This window comes from Colletotrichum scovillei (assembly GCF_011075155.1).
Source record: "Colletotrichum scovillei strain TJNH1 chromosome Unknown Contig00003, whole genome shotgun sequence".
Lineage (NCBI taxonomy): Eukaryota > Fungi > Ascomycota > Sordariomycetes > Glomerellales > Glomerellaceae > Colletotrichum > Colletotrichum scovillei.
The window spans coordinates 122,122-141,228 of record NW_023336261.1 but is presented as its reverse complement, the minus strand read 5'-3'; the positions used below and the strand labels follow the sequence as shown (position 1 = coordinate 141,228).

Genomic DNA, 19,107 nt, shown 5'->3' with positions numbered 1-19,107 from the left:
TTTATTAAAAACCTTTTTATTTTTTTAAATAATAATTATTAAGTATTATTATCTAAACTAAGTTTTATAAATAATTTTAAATAATTATAAAGCTTATTAACTTTTTAAAAATTAACTAATTAATAATAAACGTTACTAATACCTAATTAAGTACTTTCTAGCTTTTACTAGCTTTTTAATTATTTACTTAATATTTATACCCTTTTAAATAGTATTATTTAAGTAAATAGGACTATTAAATTAATAAGTAACTTAATTATATTAAATAACTATAATCTAATTACTTTCTACCTACTTCGTATATTTAATAATATTAAACTAACTAAATAAGCTATTTAATAATAGCTTAAAAAGTACTATTTTTAATAATAATAAAATTATTTACTATATCCTCCTTATTAAGCTCTTTTTATAATAAGATTTAATAAATCTAAAAATAATTATATTTAATAATTATAAAAAGTATATAATAATAAAATAATAAATAAATATTATTCTTATAATATTTTTATATAAATTCTATTATTATATAACTCTTATACCTATTTAATATTAATAATTAAGATTAATTTAGCTTATTAAGCCCCTAATAAAAGAGATTTTAGTTTATAATAAAATATTATTTTTAACTATTAAAAATAATATTATTAATTATCTAACTATTATTTATTACTATAAACTTCTAACTATTATACTAGTTAAATTTAAATAAAAACTACTATTATTAAACTAACTTTCTTTTATATATAATTAATAAATTAATAACTCTACTATTAATAAAAATATATTTAATAATTAATACCTAAGTACGTAAACTAAGCTCTTTTTTTATTATTATAACCTTTATTATACCTAAAACTAGCTTATTAACTCCTTATTTTTATTATACTAATCTTATTTATATTATACTTATTAACTTATTAAATATTAAAAATCTCTAATATATTAAATAATTTAAATTATAATTTAATTATATTAATATATTAATACGTTAAAAATTAATTAAATAACTTCTTTAAACTCTTATTAATAAATTTTTTAATAAAAGTATTTATTTATTTCTTACTAAGTAATTTATTATCCCTAAGATCTTAAAACTTACTTAATAAATTCCTAATTTATTTATAAATTAATATAATATTTAAATAATACTAAATTTAAATCTATTTTATTAACTAATCTTTTATTATAAAAACCTTTAAAATTCTATAAATACCCTCGCTTTTATTTAATAACCTCTTTTTAATTTTATAATATTATTTTAAAAATTCTAAACTTAATTAAAGCCCTTCTAATAAAAAGACTATTTTTAATAATATTAAAAGCCTATTAAAACTTATTTTCGATATATAATATTATTATATATTAATTAATAAGTATATAAAGAAGAAATATATTTAGACAATTTTTATAATTATTATATTAAATTAAAAAAATAAGGTTAGTTTTAATATAGTGGCTAGGAGGGATTTTTAGGGTGGCCCAAAAGGGGGGGGGGGCCCATAAGTGGGTGCTTTGACTTAAGCATTGATGTCAGGGGCAACTGGTCCCGTTGTTCCGCGTGGATTCGACACGAACCGCGCGAGACGGTTTTCAACCCTGCAGTGAGCCCAGAAGGCCGCTCCCGATGGTTTCACCACTTTCATTGCGAGAAGGTTTGCAACGCCTGTATTCAAGAGCTGGCCAATGTTGAAGCCGCGAATATCGGCTTTGCTTGTCAACAATTGGGTGACCATCGAGTTGCTGTGCCTCTAGACTACATGCCAGCTCACCTGAGAAGCGCACTGTCGCATGAAACTAGAGTTGATGCTAAGGGGTATCTAGTAGACGATACCTTTGGCACCGATGCTCAGGCGAGCAGCAGCAGCAGTGAGTCCCATCTGTCGAGTTCAGGAACTTCAAGCAACGGGCCAAATATGATATTGCGACTGCGTGAAAAGACTCAAGAAGTCAACAGAATGTATGGAAGCCTGATGTTGCTGGCCCCAGACTCACCATACCCTCAAATCATCGGTCTCGAACGCAAAGATCATTATTTCACTAACCCTTTCGATGCCGTAGGATTCGGTGGTAGGATCCGGGATTCAAGTGACCTTTGGAGTCGAGTCAGTCCGTACGGTTCTGTTGGGGCTGAAATGGATATCTACCGTCATGCCCAATTCACACTACCGCCTACTCCGGAGATTCTTGGACAAATTTCGGGGAGCGTCCAAGCCGCCATTAGGGCATCTGAAGCTCGCGGAGGAAGAGGAGAAATGAAAGCCCCCAGCCCCGTACCTCGCCCTTCCATGAGCCGGGAGGAACTTTATGCGAGAGGTTTGGCAGACAGCTGGGTACAGAAGTGAAATGAGGGCAACTAGTAGCGGGTGTTACTTGGATCATGTCTAAGAATTGGTCTATTTCTAAAAGTACTCGACCTGAGCTGCAATATTCTAAGTTCTGTCTTTGCTATTGTACAAGCTTGATATAATTCTGTAAGCAACCTAAACAAAGTGAGATTACGGTATTTTTGGCTCGATCAAAACGCTTTTCGCCATGCGTGGTTGCTTGAGTTGGGTGCAGGGGGAGCAACGCACGATTGCTCAGAACTCGTCGTCTTGGAAAGCATCGTCCGAGGATTCGTCGGAGGTCCTGGGCAGACGGCCTGAGCCATCTTTTGAGTCCAAGTTAAATGGGTTCTTTCCAAGTACCATCTCTAGAATGATAGCAAATGTTACGAAACCCAGGATCATTGTCAAAAGTCCGAGCAGTTGAGTTACGAGCCAGCCGTAATCCCCGTTAATGGCAACCCAGACCGGGAAGCAGATGAAGCCGTATATACCCCCAACCGACATCGGGGTCAGGAAGAGAACGGTGAGAACCTTCCAGCCCACGAGGTAAGACCGGTACCGGTAGGCGAGTGCCGTGGCAAGAAAGACGCCAATGGAGTTGGGAGCCATCCACCACCAAGGGAATCTGTTGATAACAACCAGTGGCTGGTTTCCGTAGTAGTGATAAACTCCCGTTGGCAGGAGAATCTCCTCCACAATGAGGTCAGAGACCATCATGAGGCCTAGGAAGTACCACAGAGTCCTCGTCGACGTCTTGTTGGTCAAAAGTTGCAGGTTCATCTGCATCAACGAGGCGTATCCGAACCAGATTGGTATCCACGGCGGCATCTCACGACCAACAATGTGCAAAGAAGCATTCTGATCGGTCCACGGGTAGTAAATGCATCCCAAAACGTCGATGAATGTCTCGGGGAACGCAATCATTGCGCCGCTAAGTGGAAGAACTACAGGCAGAAGATTGCGAGAGCGTAGGGCATCTCTCGCGCCGAGAAGAACTGCCGAAAGCCCTATTGCCGTCATTGATACCATGCAAACGATATTGCTGGTCTTGTTGTATGGAAGATCTGTTGGTGGTCGAGGAAGATTGAAGGTCTGGTCGATGGTAAAGTCCATGCTTCCACGCTTTGGGAGTTCATGGAAGTATGAACCGATGAGAGCCACGGTCGTGAGGCCAGCAATGCCTGGTATAATAAAGCTGCGCGACGATGACATCTTGGATAGATGAGAGGGTGTCATAATCGAAGCGATTGGAGGAACGGTGATGTGATCTAGAGTCAAGGTGATGTGTTGTGAGAAGTGTCAATTAGTCTTGGACGCAAACCGAGAATCGGGCCCCTTAAATAATCCATTTCGTAATCACCCATCGCCCAGTAGTAATCAGTTGATACCGAAGTTTCTTCTGGAGCGAAGTGTGTTGTGGTGGAAGTTTTCGGTGAAATAATCTTGGGGCATAGGCTGTTGACAGTTATTCTTCAACATCGAAACTCGTCCCCGAGCTTCCCCTTTCGGAAGTGTTCACTCAATAATCCAGCCCATGCTAACTCATAATAGTGGATAGCAGAGGCGTCAATCGAAACAAACTGCACTGCCTTGAAGACTTCACGTGTTTGAGTGACTTGCCTACATCCGGGCATCAAGTCCTTGAATGAACAGCCTGGTTGATTCATACTTGGCTAATGCTATCTTGGGATTTGCGACCCTCCGCCCTCAGATCCGGGGCCTTACTTGATGTGATGCCGACCTACAGCTTGAGCACTCCGGGAGCGGCACGGACACCCACCCTAACCTGTGTTAGGATAACCACTACTAACAACTCACAGGATCAAGCTTATTGACATTTCAAATTTCAGATGTGAAGTCATTCACACCCACAATCAAGAGCTTGACGGGGACCTAATTCCCAGACCCGTGGATGGCTGTTCCGCTGACAGGATCCGAACCCCCGATTGCGGCGAAATCCATGGTCTAGCCATGCACAATGAGCCCACTAGGGACGGCTACGTGCATTCGCTCCCTGTTGGCCCACGCTCCACCTATGATAGTTGAAGCCGGGGAAACAATCTCCTGACGATGCTCCACTTAGCTAGGGCAGCTGATTAGAGCAGACACCGGAGTATTAGCCATGCTGGGATCAACCAACGACTTTCAGCTTGGCAGAGGGGCCCATGAATCCTTCGAAATGAGACCTTTAAGACTGATTGCTGCCCTCTCGTATGATCCTTCTGTGTTTTTCTCAGTGTACACCTCAATCGTCACAGAAAGCAACATTTCAGCCATCAATATTATTTCACATTCAGCTGGCACGAAATCTTTGCCGCCGGGGAAGGAGCACACATACGTACGGGTTCTATTTCGCTCCGGATCTTAACCTCAATCATTAGATCCTACATCCAACGGATGGCATCATTACTGTCTCTCCCACTGGAGATTTTGCAACAGGTCGTAGCCGAACTCGCCGACAACCCACCAGAACCGCCTAGTTTGGAGTTTTACGTCCCTCCTTTCAACTCCAACCCAACGTCTGCTATACTCTGCCAGACATGCCGCAGTCTCCGTGAGATTGCTGAGCCGGTCCTTCATCGACACATTTACATTCCAAATGCGAGTGTGAAGAAGTTCATATCGCTGTTCAAGTGTTGGAAATCACGGCCCCACTGTGCTCAGTACACCCGAAGACTCACAATTGAGGCAAGATCACAACGCCTTGAAGGATACTCCCACTGTGCAGTAACGCATCTCATTGATCTTGAAGATGCCGATTTCGTTTCCGGCATCATCCAAGATGTAGGTCTCGAGATACGAGCCGATTGGTACGAGTATGACTGGAACATCAACGTCTTGGTGGAAGTAGCCATGTTACTGGCGCAGAACGCCGAATCCGTTGAGTTGATGTTCCGACGCCAACGCGGCCTCTATCGACGACCCTTTGATATGATCCCTGAGCCGAACAAGATAACTCAGCCAATTTTCTTCAATAATCTTCGACACCTTCACTTGATGCAACCAGGTCTCAGTACTATGGACGAGTTCAAGTCTATTTTGGATTGCGCACCAAACCTTCAAGGACTTCGGCTTGATCTTTGCAACGAACCCATGTCCGTTTTCACCTTTCCGCCAAACCTCACCAGCCTCATTCTGCGGCGTACCAATCTCAGCGCACGGCACTTCCAATCAATGACCTCGAACTTCACCATGCTACGCCACCTAGAGCTTGTTTTTGGTGGCTTCTCACGAGAACCATCCATCATGGAGGCTATAGCAAAGCATTGCAACACTCTGACGAGTCTCATATTGATATCTGGCAAGATTCTTCCCTTTGCAAAGCTGAAGAGTCTCCACAAACTCGAATCTCTCACCATAAGCATCGAGACTGTGCGGCCCGAGGATTTGTTGGGTTCACTCCCATCTTCTTTGCGTGAGTTACGCATTCTGGAAGAAACAGATGGCGGGACTGTACATCGACCTGAGGTATGGTTCAAAGAATTCAACGCTGGCTTGGATGCACGATCGGGAACCCTCCCTCAGGATATTGTCATCTATAGGAGTTTGCATTCCAGGGGAAGTAAGTATGCGCTTACTCTCACTTCATTCAGCAGAGATTGCGTACTCTGGAGGGAGATAAGCGAATGCAGTGAGTGACAATACTATTACAGTCCTGACAACTTCTGCTTGCCGCAGTCTGTAGTCTTTCGCCATTGCTTGGCATAGGTGTGATGTTGGAATCATGGCCAGAAGCAGAAAAAGAAAAAACATTGAGATAAGTTTAGAGTAGTTATTTGTGCCTTGAAGAAGTGTGATAAAAAATACACGGCGACGCGATACCCGTAAACTAGCTTAGTCATCATTCATGGGCGCCATCCCAGAAGTTGTTCCGCTGAATCGTCTTGGTTTCTTCATCAAACCAAATCAGTCAACCACCGATAGAGGAGGGTGGGCTAGACCATGCCTCCTTCACTAGATTCTGTGGATGCTAGCCATGTACATGATGATCCCATTCATCCGAGGCCTTCCCGCAAACCGCGCAGAACTGGCATTTGGGCTCTCCTCGCACTAGTACTCCTGGTCAATCTGGCCGCCAGCCTCTACCAGCTTCCCCTCAGCAGAGTCATTGAACGCCGCCTCTGCCGCGAGCACTATGCAGTCACAGATCCTTCGGTAATCGAAAAAGATGGCAATGTTGCAGAAAGTCTTTGCAAGGTGGACGATGTGCAGCAGGGTCTTGCCTGGATCCAAGGGACCATGGAAACGGCGTGGATCGTGGGTGGTAAGCGCGCAGAATCTCACCGACAGGCGCTCGCTCTTTGACTGACGCCTATCCAGACTTCACCATGACGATTCCGTTGGGGTTCCTCGCGGAGAGGTACGGTCGGCGGTCCATCCTCTGCCTCAACATTGCACCTCGCATCATCTTGTTGACGTGGGCCGTTATCGTGGGGTACTTCGAGCAGACCTTGCCGACCAAAGCCATGATCGCATCCCCGTTCTTCTCGGTCCTCGGCGGTGATTGTGTCTTCAACTCTATCACATACGCCATCGCTTCCAATATGACAGACGACCACGTCCTGAGGTGAGTAGGCCGCCGACCTGACATCGCGAATTACCCTGGCTAACTATGGTGACACAGGGCCACGTATTTCGGGTGGATGAGCTCCGTGTCGTATGTTGTCAACTTGCTTGGCCCAGCTCTCGCATCAGCATCTATGAGTCTTCTTCTCTGGCTCCCGTTCTGGATTGGCATCGCCCTCCTTCTTCTGGCCATTCCCGCTATTTCTCTCTTGGAGGAATCACCTGACAGCCACCCTGACGCAGACGACCAAGCTAGACCTCTCCTCTCATCCCCCGTGCTGAAAGCTCAAGACGCCGATTCATCCCTTCTGAGATCCATCCTCCAGCGCTTCGGCGTCTTGAAGTCCATCGTCGCAAGTCATCCTCGCAACATGACCCTCCTACTCACCAGCTTTGTCCTCACTTCGCTCGCAAGCTCAGACACGAAGTTGCTTGTGCAATACATCTCGAAACGCTACCACTGGACGTTCGCGTCTACAGGCTATCTCCTCTCCGCCAAAGCTGTCGTCAACTTTACACTCCTGACGGTCATCATCCCCGCCATTCTAAGGTCGAAACAGAATAGGTCGCGGCATATTCCACCTGAGCTGGCTAGTCACCGGATGAATATACACTATGCCAACATCTGCTTGGTTGTCTCTATCCTAGGTGCTCTTGCGATTGCCGTAGCGAGCCGGATCTGGATGATGGTACCCTCACTGTTCCTCTACGCCCTCGGCTCGGCGCTGCCGGTATTTACGCTATCACTGCTCAAGTCTCCCTTCATCTCACCAAAGAGACACGACCAACCGGTCAGCTCCGCGGATCCAGAGTCACACATATTTTCGATTGTGATGATGGTGAAGACATCAGGATCGCTTTTAGGTGCACCACTGATGATGGTCCTATGGGTGAAGAGCATATCGATCGGCGGCGCAGCTCTCGGCATTCCGTACCTTGTTTCAGCCAGCTGTTATCTTGCTGCTTTGCTCGTCTTAGGTCGCATCACAACGGAGTAATGCAGTATGCATCCAAAAATTAGAGCCCACATAGACATCACAGCACAGTCATACAAAGAATTCTCAGGCTATGGATATCACGAAGTGCTTACAAGACGAGTGACATAGACGATCGTGAGTCTAAAAGGCAGGAGATCCAAGGCATGGTACACCTGAAACCCTCAACCGAGAGAACGCGCAAGCTTTCGGCCTCGGATGCAACCCACCAAAGATCGGCTGGGTATGGACTCCGAAAACATGTAGCCTGGGAGCTTTTACCAAAGTATTCAACTCGCAATCGCTTTGGGGGAGTTACGGTTCACGACGGGCTTTGCCAAGAGCCCACCAAGTACCTCAGTATCTATAACTTCCAATTCCGGCAAGAAATTCGGTATAGCGAGCTTCTCTCTAAGCACGAAATGTTCGTCCGACCAACCGGCCGCCGTGGAGACCGCGGAAACCGTGGACTCTCCGGCACCTGACGGCTCTAGCTCCGGACCATCGGCCGCAAAAATGGGGTTCGTGACTCCGTTGCCCCGGATGGTCGCGGTCCTCGTTTCCAAGTGCAATCACCACCTTTATTGCCCACCCGAATCATCCGAAGTGGAGGGTTTTAGGAAGAGCTACACAACCGTTGAGGGGTTGTCTTGGTTCAAGAAACACCCTGCAGGCCAAGGAGAGGAGATGTTGGTTCCACAACCCCTGTCACTTCAAGCGGGGGACCTCCGTCGTGCTCACTGATTACTGCTTATGGTTCAGTTGAAATACATCGGACAATCAATGGCATCAGACACAAGGATCTCGATCCTTCGCCTGCTTACTCTTCATGACCTGCTCCTTTTCTCTTGTGTTCATCCTATGATTCTGCAATCGGCTCATTGAAGGAGACTCTCATCTCGCGACATCGGTTCAACATGATGCGCTCCAATGTGATGAGAGGTATCACTCTTGCACGCCACCGACCAACATCGAGCATCTCACTACGATGCTACCAACCAGTCTCCCAACTAAAACGCCTCCTCTCTGAGAAAAAGTCGCCCACAGCAGACGAAGAAGTGGACATCCTCATAATCGGCTCCGGTGCAGGTGGTTTAACAGCCGCCCTCCGCGCCAGAACCCTCGGCCTCAACCCCGTCGTCATCGAAAAGGAAGCAACACTCGGCGGCGCGTCAGTCATCTCAGGCGGAGGCCTCTGGATCCCAGCAAACCCAATATCCAAAGCCGCAGGTATATCCGACTCCAAAGAAGATGCCCTCGCATACTTTGATCAAGCCGTCGGAAACGTTGGACCCGTGTCGTCGCTAGCGAAACGCAAGGCGTATCTAGATAATGGGCCACAGATGATTCGCTTCCTTAGGGACCTTGGTTTTGAATGGAGATTCAGTAGGGGGTATCCGGATTATTATCCCATGAAGGGCGCCATGGGGAAAGGAGGCGGGAGAACTATCGAGTCTGTCGCTTTTGATACCAGGAAGCTGGGGAAATGGCAAGCTGCGCTGCCCCCTGCGAACATACCCGTGGCCATCCACGGTGAGCAAGCACCATGGATCACGATGATGACGGCTTCTCTCCAAGCTTTCATCAAGTCGACCCGCATCATGCTACCCATCATCGGCAAAACCATTCTCGGACAGAAACTCGTCAGCCTAGGCCGCGGGCTTATCGCTCAGCTTCTCTACCTCAACATCAAACACGCAACCGACATCCGCTTACACACCTCCCTCCTAGACCTCATGCTCTCCCAAGCAGGAAAAGTAACCGGCGCAAAAGTCAAACTCCGCGACGGAACCACCAAAACCATCAAAGCGTCCCGGGCCGTCATCCTCGCAGCAGGCGGCTTCGCGCACAACAAGCCCCTCCGCGAGAAGTACGGACCAGCACCGGCCAGCACGTCCTGGACCAACTCGCCCGAGAGCGACACAGGCGACGCTGTAATCGCGGGGCAGAAACTCGGCGCGGCGACGGCGTTGATGGATGATGCGTGGTGGGGACCGACCATCTTCGACCCCGTGACAGGGAAACCTCACTTTGCGCTTATAGAGCGATCTCGACCGCACTGTCTTATCGTCGACAACGCCGGCAAGAGATTCATGAACGAGGCGCAGTCTTATACGGATGCCGGACATGATCAATATGAGAGGAACAAGTCTGTAAAAGCGATTCCAGCCTGGTTGATTATGGATACGAACCACCGCAACAGATACATGCTCGGCACTCAGCTGTTCGCGAGAATGAAACCCAAGAAGCCGGTTGCGAATGGAACAATGTTCGCGGCAAGCACTCTCAGAGACTTGGCGGAGCAGATTGGAGTCGATGCTGAAGGCCTGGAAGAAACCATCACGGGTTACAACGACATGTGCAAGACTGGCGTTGACGCAGACTTTGGAAAGGGCGATAACGCATACGATAACTTCTTCGGTGACCCTGCCGCTGGCGGGCCAAACCCAAACATGGGAGCATTGAGCAAGGCGCCGTTCTATGCTATCGCCATTTGGCCAGGCGATTTGGGTACTAAGGGTGGCCTCGTTACTGACGAGCATCAGAGGGTACTAAAGGAGAACGGCGAGGCGATTCCTGGGCTGTATGCTATTGGTAACACGGCGGCGAGCATTATGGGACGGACTTATCTGGGGGCTGGATCGACTTTGGGTCCTGCAATGACGCATGGCTTCCTTGCCGTCAATCACATCGCCCAGTCCTGAAAGTCTGGCCTCACTAGAAAGGTGTCTGTCTAGGTGATTCTCATTCATTGGGAATAGATTCCTATCGTCCAGTGAAAGGTTCAGGCAGCCTTGTGCGTGATGATGAGTACGTTTCTGCCGGCTTAAATGAGGTGATAGTATGCATTAGAAGGAACAGTAGGCTGTATTTGACCATCAAGATCATGTATATACGTTGCTAAGTCTGAAATCCAGATCATGTGAAAGAACACAGTTGCATATGGCTGCTTGGCCTCGCTCGCAATGTCAACGCCCTTCATGCTATCCGACGACCCTTGGGCCAGGGATGAAATCAAATAAACGACACCATGGAAGCAAAGAAAATCTTCAAAATGAGCACATCTTCTCTATGCCATCGTCTCTCCTCGTGTACGTCGTCCGTCTACACCGGTCTAATGGCCTCTAGCACAACTCTTTGTGTGACTCTAGTGGGGTAGCTTCCGGGGTGGCAACGACGTCTGGTGTCGATGTTCCGGAGTGTAGCTTGTCGTAATCGGTCGAGTCGACACTATTCTTGTCTGACTTTTCCGACTTTGAGTCTTCATTCGTCTCGTCCTTGTCATCTTTGGCGTCTTCAGTCGATTCTTCTGTCTTCTGGATCACAATATCGACATCAGTCTTCGCGGCTTCTGCGCTGTCAGAATCAAGCCTTTCGCGCTCTCCGCCCGCGTTCACCTGGGCGTTGTCGATGTCGGCCTCTCCCTTCTTGCCCATGCCACCCTCGAGAAGCTCGCCACCTTCCATGACGACACGAACTTCAAGGTCCTCATCCATGGAGTAGACGCGCACTCCGACGATGCAGATGGCGTTCCAGGGATCAGGCAGACCCTCCTCCTCAGATTCGTAACGCTCATCGTGTCTTTTGGGTGGTCCAGCGGGAGTCAGGCGTGGCTTTCTAACCATGTCATCCTCGCTGTACAGCTCTTCCCAATCTTCGATGGGCGAGTCGGATGAATCGCCATCCGAGTCGTAAGACTTCTGCGCTGGCGGTTCGGGAGCAGGTTTAGGGGTAGGGGCGGGAGTGGTCTTGTCTGCAGGCTCATCGTCGGCAACATCCTTTTTGACCTCATCCTTGGACTCTTCCTTGGACTCAGGCTTAGACTCCGGCTTGCCTTCGTCCTTGGATTCCTCCTTGGACTCGTTTGTGCCATCTGACTTGGAGTCACCTGCAGCAATATCCTTGGGCTCTTCCTTGACGACTTCCGTCTGGACGGCTTGGTCCTTGGGCTTCTCAGCATCCTTCTTCTTCGCCTCTGCCTCTTCCAAAACTTTCGCTTCTTCGGCCTTCTTGGCTTCCGCAGCGGCTTTTTGAGCGGCCTCAAGGTCAGCCTTGGCCTTGGCTGCTTCCGCCTTCTTGGCAAGCTTGCGGTCGCGCTTCTCGTTATTTTTCTTGGTCTGCTGCTTGGTGACTTCGCGGTTCGTGTGACGTCTCTCCCAGAGCTTGCGGCGCTCCTTTTGGCGAGACTCGGAGGCTCTCTGCTGCTCCTTGATCTTTCGCAGCCTAGCGACCTCTTGGAGGTGCGCAGTGCCTTTGCTATGAGCCAAGTCGTACGCGGCACCGATTTGCGCCAGCTTGTCGTTCTCGACGCGCTTCTTGCACTCACGCTTGACCACATCTTCGACAGAGGAGATGTTAGTGTCCCTCTCACCAGTGACACTCATGAAGATGCTGTACTCTCCCGCTGGCATGTCGGGTAACTCGATAGAGACGGATCGGTCCATGAGATAGTTGCCGTGGGAGCGTACAATATAGTCCTCGGCACCAGGGCGGTCTCGCTCATGTATCCGGAAGTGGATGCGGAAAGAGTACTGTCCCTGGAGTCCCTTGAAGTATCTCGTGTCAAGTTGAGTCAGAACTAGGACGAGCGGCCCATCCTTGGACAACTTGACCTGGAACTTCTCGTTAAACTGGGATTTCCAGGGTACCTCGACGCCGATCCAACGTTGAGCGCACCTCCAAGCGGGGTCACGGAACAGCCTGGTTCTGTCGATATGTTGGAATTTGCGTAGGAAGTCGTCGTAGTTGATCCAGAAGACAGAGTCATTGCCAAAGTGGTGACCAAGCTCCTCTTGAACTTCCATGGTCCATTCCTTGGAACCATCGGACCAAGCACCCTCCCACACGCCCTTGCGGATCTTGCCCCAAGGGTTGCGGAGCTTGATCAGACGCTCTCCGGACTTGAGCGTCCTAGCTTCCATGATAACGTATGCGTGGCCTTCCGAGATGCCATTCCTCTCACCATAGCCTCCATCTAGGAGACCGGTAGAGCAGCCGAAGAGGAACTCCTCGTTGACTTTGGCAAGTTCGTTTTCCCAGAAGCCCTCGAGGTCGAGAATATCCGATGTAAGCAGCTCGGTCGTGACACCACCCGAGAGATCTTCCAACCCCTCGCCGATCCAACCGCCAGCCAACGAGGCGAAGTCACCATGCGCCTTGGCATAAGCCTTTTCAATCAGTGGCACCCAAGTCTCGTTCTGGTCCTTGCACTGAGCAAAGAAGAGGGCCTTGGATCCGGTCTGGTAGGTCTTGCGGTAGACACGCTCAACATCCTCTCGGTCGATCTGTTGGAGGAGATCCCGCTGCATACTAGGCGAATCCCAGCAAGGGGACTTCAGGTACAGCTTGTCATCGATAATGGAGTAGATCCACTCGCCATCTCGGTAGAAGACGAAGCCGTAGATGCCGATGCGAGTGTCGTACTCGACACAAATGCGCTGGATGCCGCCCTCGACATTTGCAAGGGCAGTCAGCGTAGCCATCAACCAACAGTCCCCGAGGCTCCCCTGCTTCACGTCTCCGCCATTGACGTTCTTCAAGAAGGTTGGCTTCTCGAAAATCTCGTGAACTCGCTTTACTGCCTTGGGGACAGATGCGCTTGGGTTGGAGAGAGTCGTTCTAGAAAGTTGCCATTTGGTATGGCCGAGAGTGTTGAGACAGTGACCCTTTTCCCACTTCAAATCCCAGTCCTGAGTGGCCTGTTAGCTCCCCAAGTTCGAATTAGCAAGCATTGGGGGTGGAGGTAACTCACCAGATCCCAACCAGGGTCCCGATATCGCATGTTGACTCTGCGACATTCTTGGATAATCTTCTTCACTTTCCGGCGGCACTCCTCGACAGCTCGTTCGTATCCGGCGCTAAGCAACTCATTGGGCTTCTCTGAGCTTGCTGGCGGCAGAACAGGGTCGAATGGTAGCACAGCCAAAGCCTTGTTGAACTTTTTGTCTTGGAACTTCTTCCAAATATGGTTGATGGAGGGCTGCGGAGGCGTCTTCTTCTTTTTCGTCTTCTTCTTGTCAGTGGTGTTTGTCGATGCCGGCACAGGGCGCGGGCGACGAGGGTCATCCGACTCTTCTGAAGAGCTGTAGCCGTGCATGGTAAGAATGTAGTAGAGCGGACACGGAAGCTCGAGAATTAGGTGTTTGTCGCAAGTCTAGGGAATCACAACGGTCGAGGACGAGGTAGGTGGAAGGTGGGAGCTGAGCAGTTGTTTTCTAGAATTGCCAGCTTACAGAAAACGTCCCGAGCTTATTGTTGTACACGGGTCAGTTACGGCAAGATGGAGCGAAATGAGGGCGGTCTAATGCCTTGGCACAGACAGACGACCGACTCGAGCAAGGTGGAACGGTGAAGGAAGGTTATGGAGGGTGCGGATATCTTTAGAGGCATAGACGAGTACGAGTCGTGGATGGAAGACGAGACAGTTTATAAGGGAAACAAAAAGGCGGAGGAAGAGGGTACGTTGTAGACGAAGGAGGGCTCACCTAGCTCGTAAGAGTCGCGGACTGGGTACCTCCAACGAAAGCGTGGCAGCCTCGCCGGAAGTATTGGACGATCTGACAAGCATGAGTCGAGGCCGGGGCCGTGACCGGGATGGCGAAGGTGGAGGGTGGCTCGCACCACATGGATGTAGATGATGGGAAGCCGTAGCCATCTAGGCTATTGCGAGGCAGCCAAGGCATCGAGTCGGAAGTCGAGGAACCACATCCATTGTCGCCATTGGCCTCGGTAGGTTGGCGACATCAAGGGCCCCGGTAAAAGAACAAGCAGGCCGGCGTGGCTTGTGGTGATTGTCGTGATTGCTTCCCCCTGTTTCCCCGTATCACTCAATTCATCTATCCTTGGACGAGGTCGAGCACCGGGCATTGAGTGGGGCAAGGGTCTCTATTGGCGTCAAGCCGGTCGATTTCAGGGTTCCAGAAGGCAGTACTTCGGATCGAAGGGTGTCAGATTTCTTCCATTTTGTTGGTGCCACGGTAGAAGACGGAAAGGGAGTTGCGTGGATGTCTTGGACGGAGACAAAGAACGGCGCGCACGGCTGTGGTTGAGGAGGAGGGAAGTTGGAGGGATGGGAGAATCGGGGAGAACCTAATGGGACTGGTGGAGGGTGGAGGTATCGGTACAGCTTGTGTGGGGTGAGAGGTACATGGATCAGGTACGTATCTTCCGTTAGACCCCCAATCGTGTCATGCACTGCACTCCAGGGGACACTGCAGAGTCGTTAGCGCCGTGGATGCGCGGTCGGGAGCCTTCAGCACCCTGCGATAAGAATTTAGCTGGTGCCGCTTCAGGGTCTTGACGCCTTAGGTAGCTATGCAACAGCTCTGATTGGCTCAGGTCTGCTGCTGATACCGATAAGGCCGCCCAGGCGAGGCGGATAAGGTTCCTAATCGTCTCAAATTGGCCCAAAATGGACGAGGCACCGTTGGCGCTCCTTTGATTTTCGGCATGCGCGAACCTCCTCAAGCTCCTGCCTTTTGTTCCTTCCTCGCTCTTCTGTCCGATCCTTTTCCTCCGTGAGGCAATTCAGAACTTCCATTGTCAATCACCAGCCCATCCACCCTCCATCTTTCGCCATCTGCTTTGATCCAGTTCAGTCCGTTTGAGGCAAGACTTCTTCTTCTTCAACAACACCACCCATGGATCGTGCTACACATCTACCCGGCAGGCAATGGCACAGATACGCAAAAGCTCCTACGGATAGACATCCGCGTGCCCATCATCAGCCGCGTCGGACAGGCCTGGTCTCGTTTGTCTTTTACACTTTGTGTTTGTGTTCGTAGGACGAGGTTGGCGAGCTTGCGGATACCTACTACCACCAACACCGCCAACCAAGATCCACCCCGGTTGGTATCCCCCATCCGACCTTGCCGTTGGAACCTGGGGCAACGTTGGAGGTACACTATTCACACGGTCGGCCTATCTTAGTACCCCCGAGTTCGGCCAGGGTTCAAGCTCAACGGTGGCAATCAATTCTTGATTTACACTCGATCAAAAATCTCAATGCTTCAGCATGAGGGCATTCCCAGCATGCCATTGGGGCAAACGCCCAGGCTGACTGCCTCACGACTGCCTGGCATTGCGTTCCATCGTCAACCTCAATTCATGGTTCACGAGATCCATTGGTCAGCGCGATATAAACCCTGATGGACGGCTTAGGCAACGACATTGCCTAACCTGGTGAACAAGCAGGCCAGTCTCTCAGCACAGCCAGACCACCGTTGGCTACGGTGGTTTCTGATCAGGCTGCCTCTTGATAACCCCGCGATGTATGACAACCGCAGAGAGGCTCAGCTCCAGCCGTACGCAAGCGAACCTACAAACTCGCCCCGAACGGAATATCTGTACGCTGTCACACTCTCGTATACCACATCTGGACGACGTTGCAGCAATCGACGCTTGACAGAACCTTAATCATCCCGCAATTGACCAGATTCCCTTCGACCTTTTTCCACTTCAACTCACACATGGAGATGCTCTGCTCCATAGGGACCAACGAACACTTCCCTCTTATCAAGTTGTCTCGAAACATCCGAGAGCCACGGAGTAGACCCTGGCGATATCTACCCCGACTTTGGACGGATAAAGATAGATCGTCGCAGCACGATAACTCAAGATACTGTACCTCCAGCCCGCCCCTGAACACCGCGCCCGCCTACCACATCCGCTCTAGGCCCACATTGCCACGAGTGGACGCTGTTGCTGGGTTCCTCCACTGGCTTACGGCAGTGCAGGGGAAAGCAACCAGTCACATATGCACGAAGGGCGAGGAGGATTGATAATGGAATTCCGGGGATATCGAGGCGACGACGAGGTGCGATACCCATCCGTGCCATGGCTGAAGTCTTTGCAGCATTTCCAGCCTCCTGTACGAGACCCCAACAACGGCATAGCATTCTGCTGGCCTGAGCACCTCGACATTCTACGAATACAGATGCACAATGCAGGAGGTGGCAAGGGCCATGTTCCTCCACTAAATCAGCCCCATTGCACCTCATATCACTTGTCACAAGCAGCATCCGACCAGATTCAAGCATGTCAACAGTCACAGTGTGCCGCTTTGCAGCACTGCGTGGTGCGTGGTGCTGTCTCGTCCAAGCTTCAACAAGATTTCACGGCCTCAATAACATATCGTCCGCCTTGTCTGACATGGCTTCTTGCCATTCGTGTTGTGCGCGAACCGGGAGACACCGCATGCGTCCGAGCCGATGTTGGCGTAAACCCAATGCCGGCTCCGGTATCCCGCCCCGTTCTGGCCCAAAGCAATACACTGCATAGCTACAGACTCCAGACAGTATGCATCTCGGCAACATTGACAGCTCGTTTATCGCAGTCACCACCAACGTCTAATTGAGGGCGACCATACATAAGACTCGACGCTGGTTAGTCTGCCAATGTTTGTCGCAAGAGCATGCACCTGACCTCCCTATCGTGCCCCTCTCCAGCGGCCTAAGGGGGCCTCATTATTGCGCGAACAGCGCACCGTGCCGCTGGGCCATTGGCAAGGCGATTCCCTTTCTCAGGTAGAGGTACTCAAGGCACATGGACCGACACAGCGGCCAACGACATCAGATGAGACCACCAAGGACCCAGACTGATTCGTGTTACTCTGGCCCGGAGCATGGACGGGAAAACGGAAGGCAGATAATGCAACCAAAGAATGAGAGAAAAAAGGGGACCGAGGAACTAATCACACCCACCCACCCAGTGCCAGCCACTTTTGGCCGAGGACCCTGAGTCGGTGTGGATGGACCCTGATCATCCAAAGCACCGGAAACACGCCAGTGGCAACAAGGCCCAGGCCGTGCTACGGAATAGCCGTTCCGAATACGTTGAGACACCGAGGAAAAGGGTTGATTTAGTAACGGCTTTCGCATACCGTGACAGCGTCGTACCGAACTTGACGCCAAAAAACGTCGCATTACCTACGGAGTGTTCCTCAGAGGATTGGAGGCATGTACTTGCACACCGACTCGTTGGCTTCGGATACTTGCCGCTTTGGGTCAAGGTCTGGACTGAGTGCCCCTTGTCGGACGACGTCCGTTGCCTCACCGACTTCACCGTTTCCTCCGATCCCGCAGTTCCATCCTCTTCTGGCGTTCCCACGTTCCCGCCTGCCATCATGCCATCCAAGCACGTCTTCTGCACGATGTATTCCTGGACCTGCGTTCGCTTCTCCATCATTTACTTGATGAACTGGACTTTGTGCGACCGTTGTTCGGTGCTATGTTTCAAGCATGCTGGATGTTCGCATTTCACCCCCACTTACAATAATGGGGTCGGAGAGATCTGGACCAGAACATCCAGCTTAAATTCACCTCCCTGGCCAAGTGGACTGGGTTATGCTTCGCACATCCGTGTAACAAGTATTTTTATGCAGTACGGAGAAACTGTGGTTACTAACATTCATTGGTGCAACTGTCGTTGTCTTTCAGTACCTAGATACCTTATGATGGAGTTTAGAAATATACCACTCAACGCAGCCACTGCGATAAATACTTGGTAACGAGACACCCAATATACTTGAAGCCATCACATTATGTTGGTGAGGCTCCTTGAGTAACAACCTCTCGGCCTAGCTTGTTAAGAAGACTTGCCATGGTTACTTACCATGGCCTGAAGCACTGTAAGCTCATGAATGCCAATTACTACTAGACTTTCCCCTTAATCGATAGAATCGTGAACAAACTCCATAGCACCATCTTGGCTGTCCTCAGGTTTGTTCTCGATTACATTCCTCAAGTTTCTTGCCGTTATTGATGCCAGGCTTTGTCGGCGTTAAGCGGCTCATCAAGGTATAAGGCTGAGCGTTCCGCAAAAGTATGTTCCATACATGTCTAAACTGGTGCGCCAGAACCGGTGTTTCTGACAATGCTCTCCATGAGCTTGGGTGTCAATCATTCAGGCCATGTACTCTGTTGTAGTTCATACTTGCCTAGAAAGTCGTCCGTTAGTTAGCGAGAAATCTGTGCCTTGTTGACCCAACGCACAAAGAGCTTCGAGCGAAGGTTTCCATGGTCTATAGACTCGATGCAGCTACAGTCTTGGTTATTTGGTGACGTTAGTTTTACACACAAAGTGCTTATCTTCGGCAGTTTGATATCAAAGTTCAATCTCATGGCGGCTGATTCTGGTGCCTCACCTCATGGGACTCCAGTGCTTGGGCCAAAGCCTGGCCACCTAGAAACGCCAAACTGCAACCTTCTGATCTCTCAAAAGCTCCAATTTGTCTATCC

At 49.4% G+C, this 19,107-nt stretch overlaps 5 protein-coding genes across 5 annotated transcripts; 3 read left to right on the top strand and 2 right to left on the bottom strand.

Annotated features, from left to right (window-relative positions):
* Positions 1-2,582: 2,582 nt before the first annotated feature.
* Positions 2,583-3,542, bottom strand: HER10_EVM0007436 (uncharacterized protein; the record flags this gene model as incomplete). Its single annotated transcript, XM_035476991.1, has 1 exon — positions 2,583-3,542. One exon carries the CDS (start codon positions 3,540-3,542, stop codon positions 2,583-2,585), a length of 960 nt encoding a protein of 319 aa, XP_035336220.1.
* Positions 3,543-4,578: 1,036 nt separating this feature from the next.
* HER10_EVM0003069 (uncharacterized protein) lies at positions 4,579-5,986 on the top strand. Its single transcript, XM_035472755.1, has one exon. It carries the CDS (start codon positions 4,728-4,730, stop codon positions 5,967-5,969), a length of 1,242 nt encoding a protein of 413 aa, XP_035335805.1. The 5' UTR covers positions 4,579-4,727; the 3' UTR covers positions 5,970-5,986.
* A 286-nt stretch (positions 5,987-6,272) lies between these two features.
* HER10_EVM0005420 (major facilitator superfamily transporter) lies at positions 6,273-7,894 on the top strand (the record flags this gene model as incomplete). The annotated part of the gene is made up of 3 exons (XM_035475039.1): positions 6,273-6,594; positions 6,651-6,897; positions 6,955-7,894. The coding sequence occupies 3 exons, from the start codon at positions 6,273-6,275 to the stop codon at positions 7,892-7,894; spliced, it is 1,509 nt and encodes a 502-aa protein (XP_035336031.1).
* An 893-nt stretch (positions 7,895-8,787) lies between these two features.
* On the top strand, positions 8,788-10,575 carry HER10_EVM0007394 (uncharacterized protein; the record flags this gene model as incomplete). The annotated part of the gene is made up of 2 exons (XM_035476952.1): positions 8,788-9,156; positions 9,214-10,575. The coding sequence occupies 2 exons, from the start codon at positions 8,788-8,790 to the stop codon at positions 10,573-10,575; spliced, it is 1,731 nt and encodes a 576-aa protein (XP_035336217.1).
* Positions 10,576-10,756: 181 nt separating this feature from the next.
* HER10_EVM0004881 (calpain family cysteine protease) lies at positions 10,757-14,921 on the bottom strand. The gene is made up of 2 exons (XM_035482971.1): positions 13,623-14,921; positions 10,757-13,560 (listed from the first exon to the last, which is right to left on the bottom strand). Exons 1-2 carry the CDS (start codon positions 13,965-13,967, stop codon positions 10,996-10,998), a joined length of 2,910 nt encoding a protein of 969 aa, XP_035335980.1. The 5' UTR covers positions 13,968-14,921; the 3' UTR covers positions 10,757-10,995.
* Positions 14,922-19,107: the final 4,186 nt, after the last annotated feature.

Bases quoted from the DNA above. Each gene is read 5' to 3' on its own strand.
- HER10_EVM0003069 (XM_035472755.1), top strand. From the start codon at position 4,728: ATGGCATCATTACTGTCTCTCCCACTGGAGATTTTGCAACAGGTCGTA.
- HER10_EVM0004881 (XM_035482971.1), bottom strand. From the start codon at position 13,967: ATGCACGGCTACAGCTCTTCAGAAGAGTCGGATGACCCTCGTCGCCCG. The intron at 13,561-13,622 runs GTGAGTTACCTC...CAGGCCACTCAG, and splicing joins GGGACCCTGGTTGGGATCTG to GACTGGGATTTGAAGTGGGA.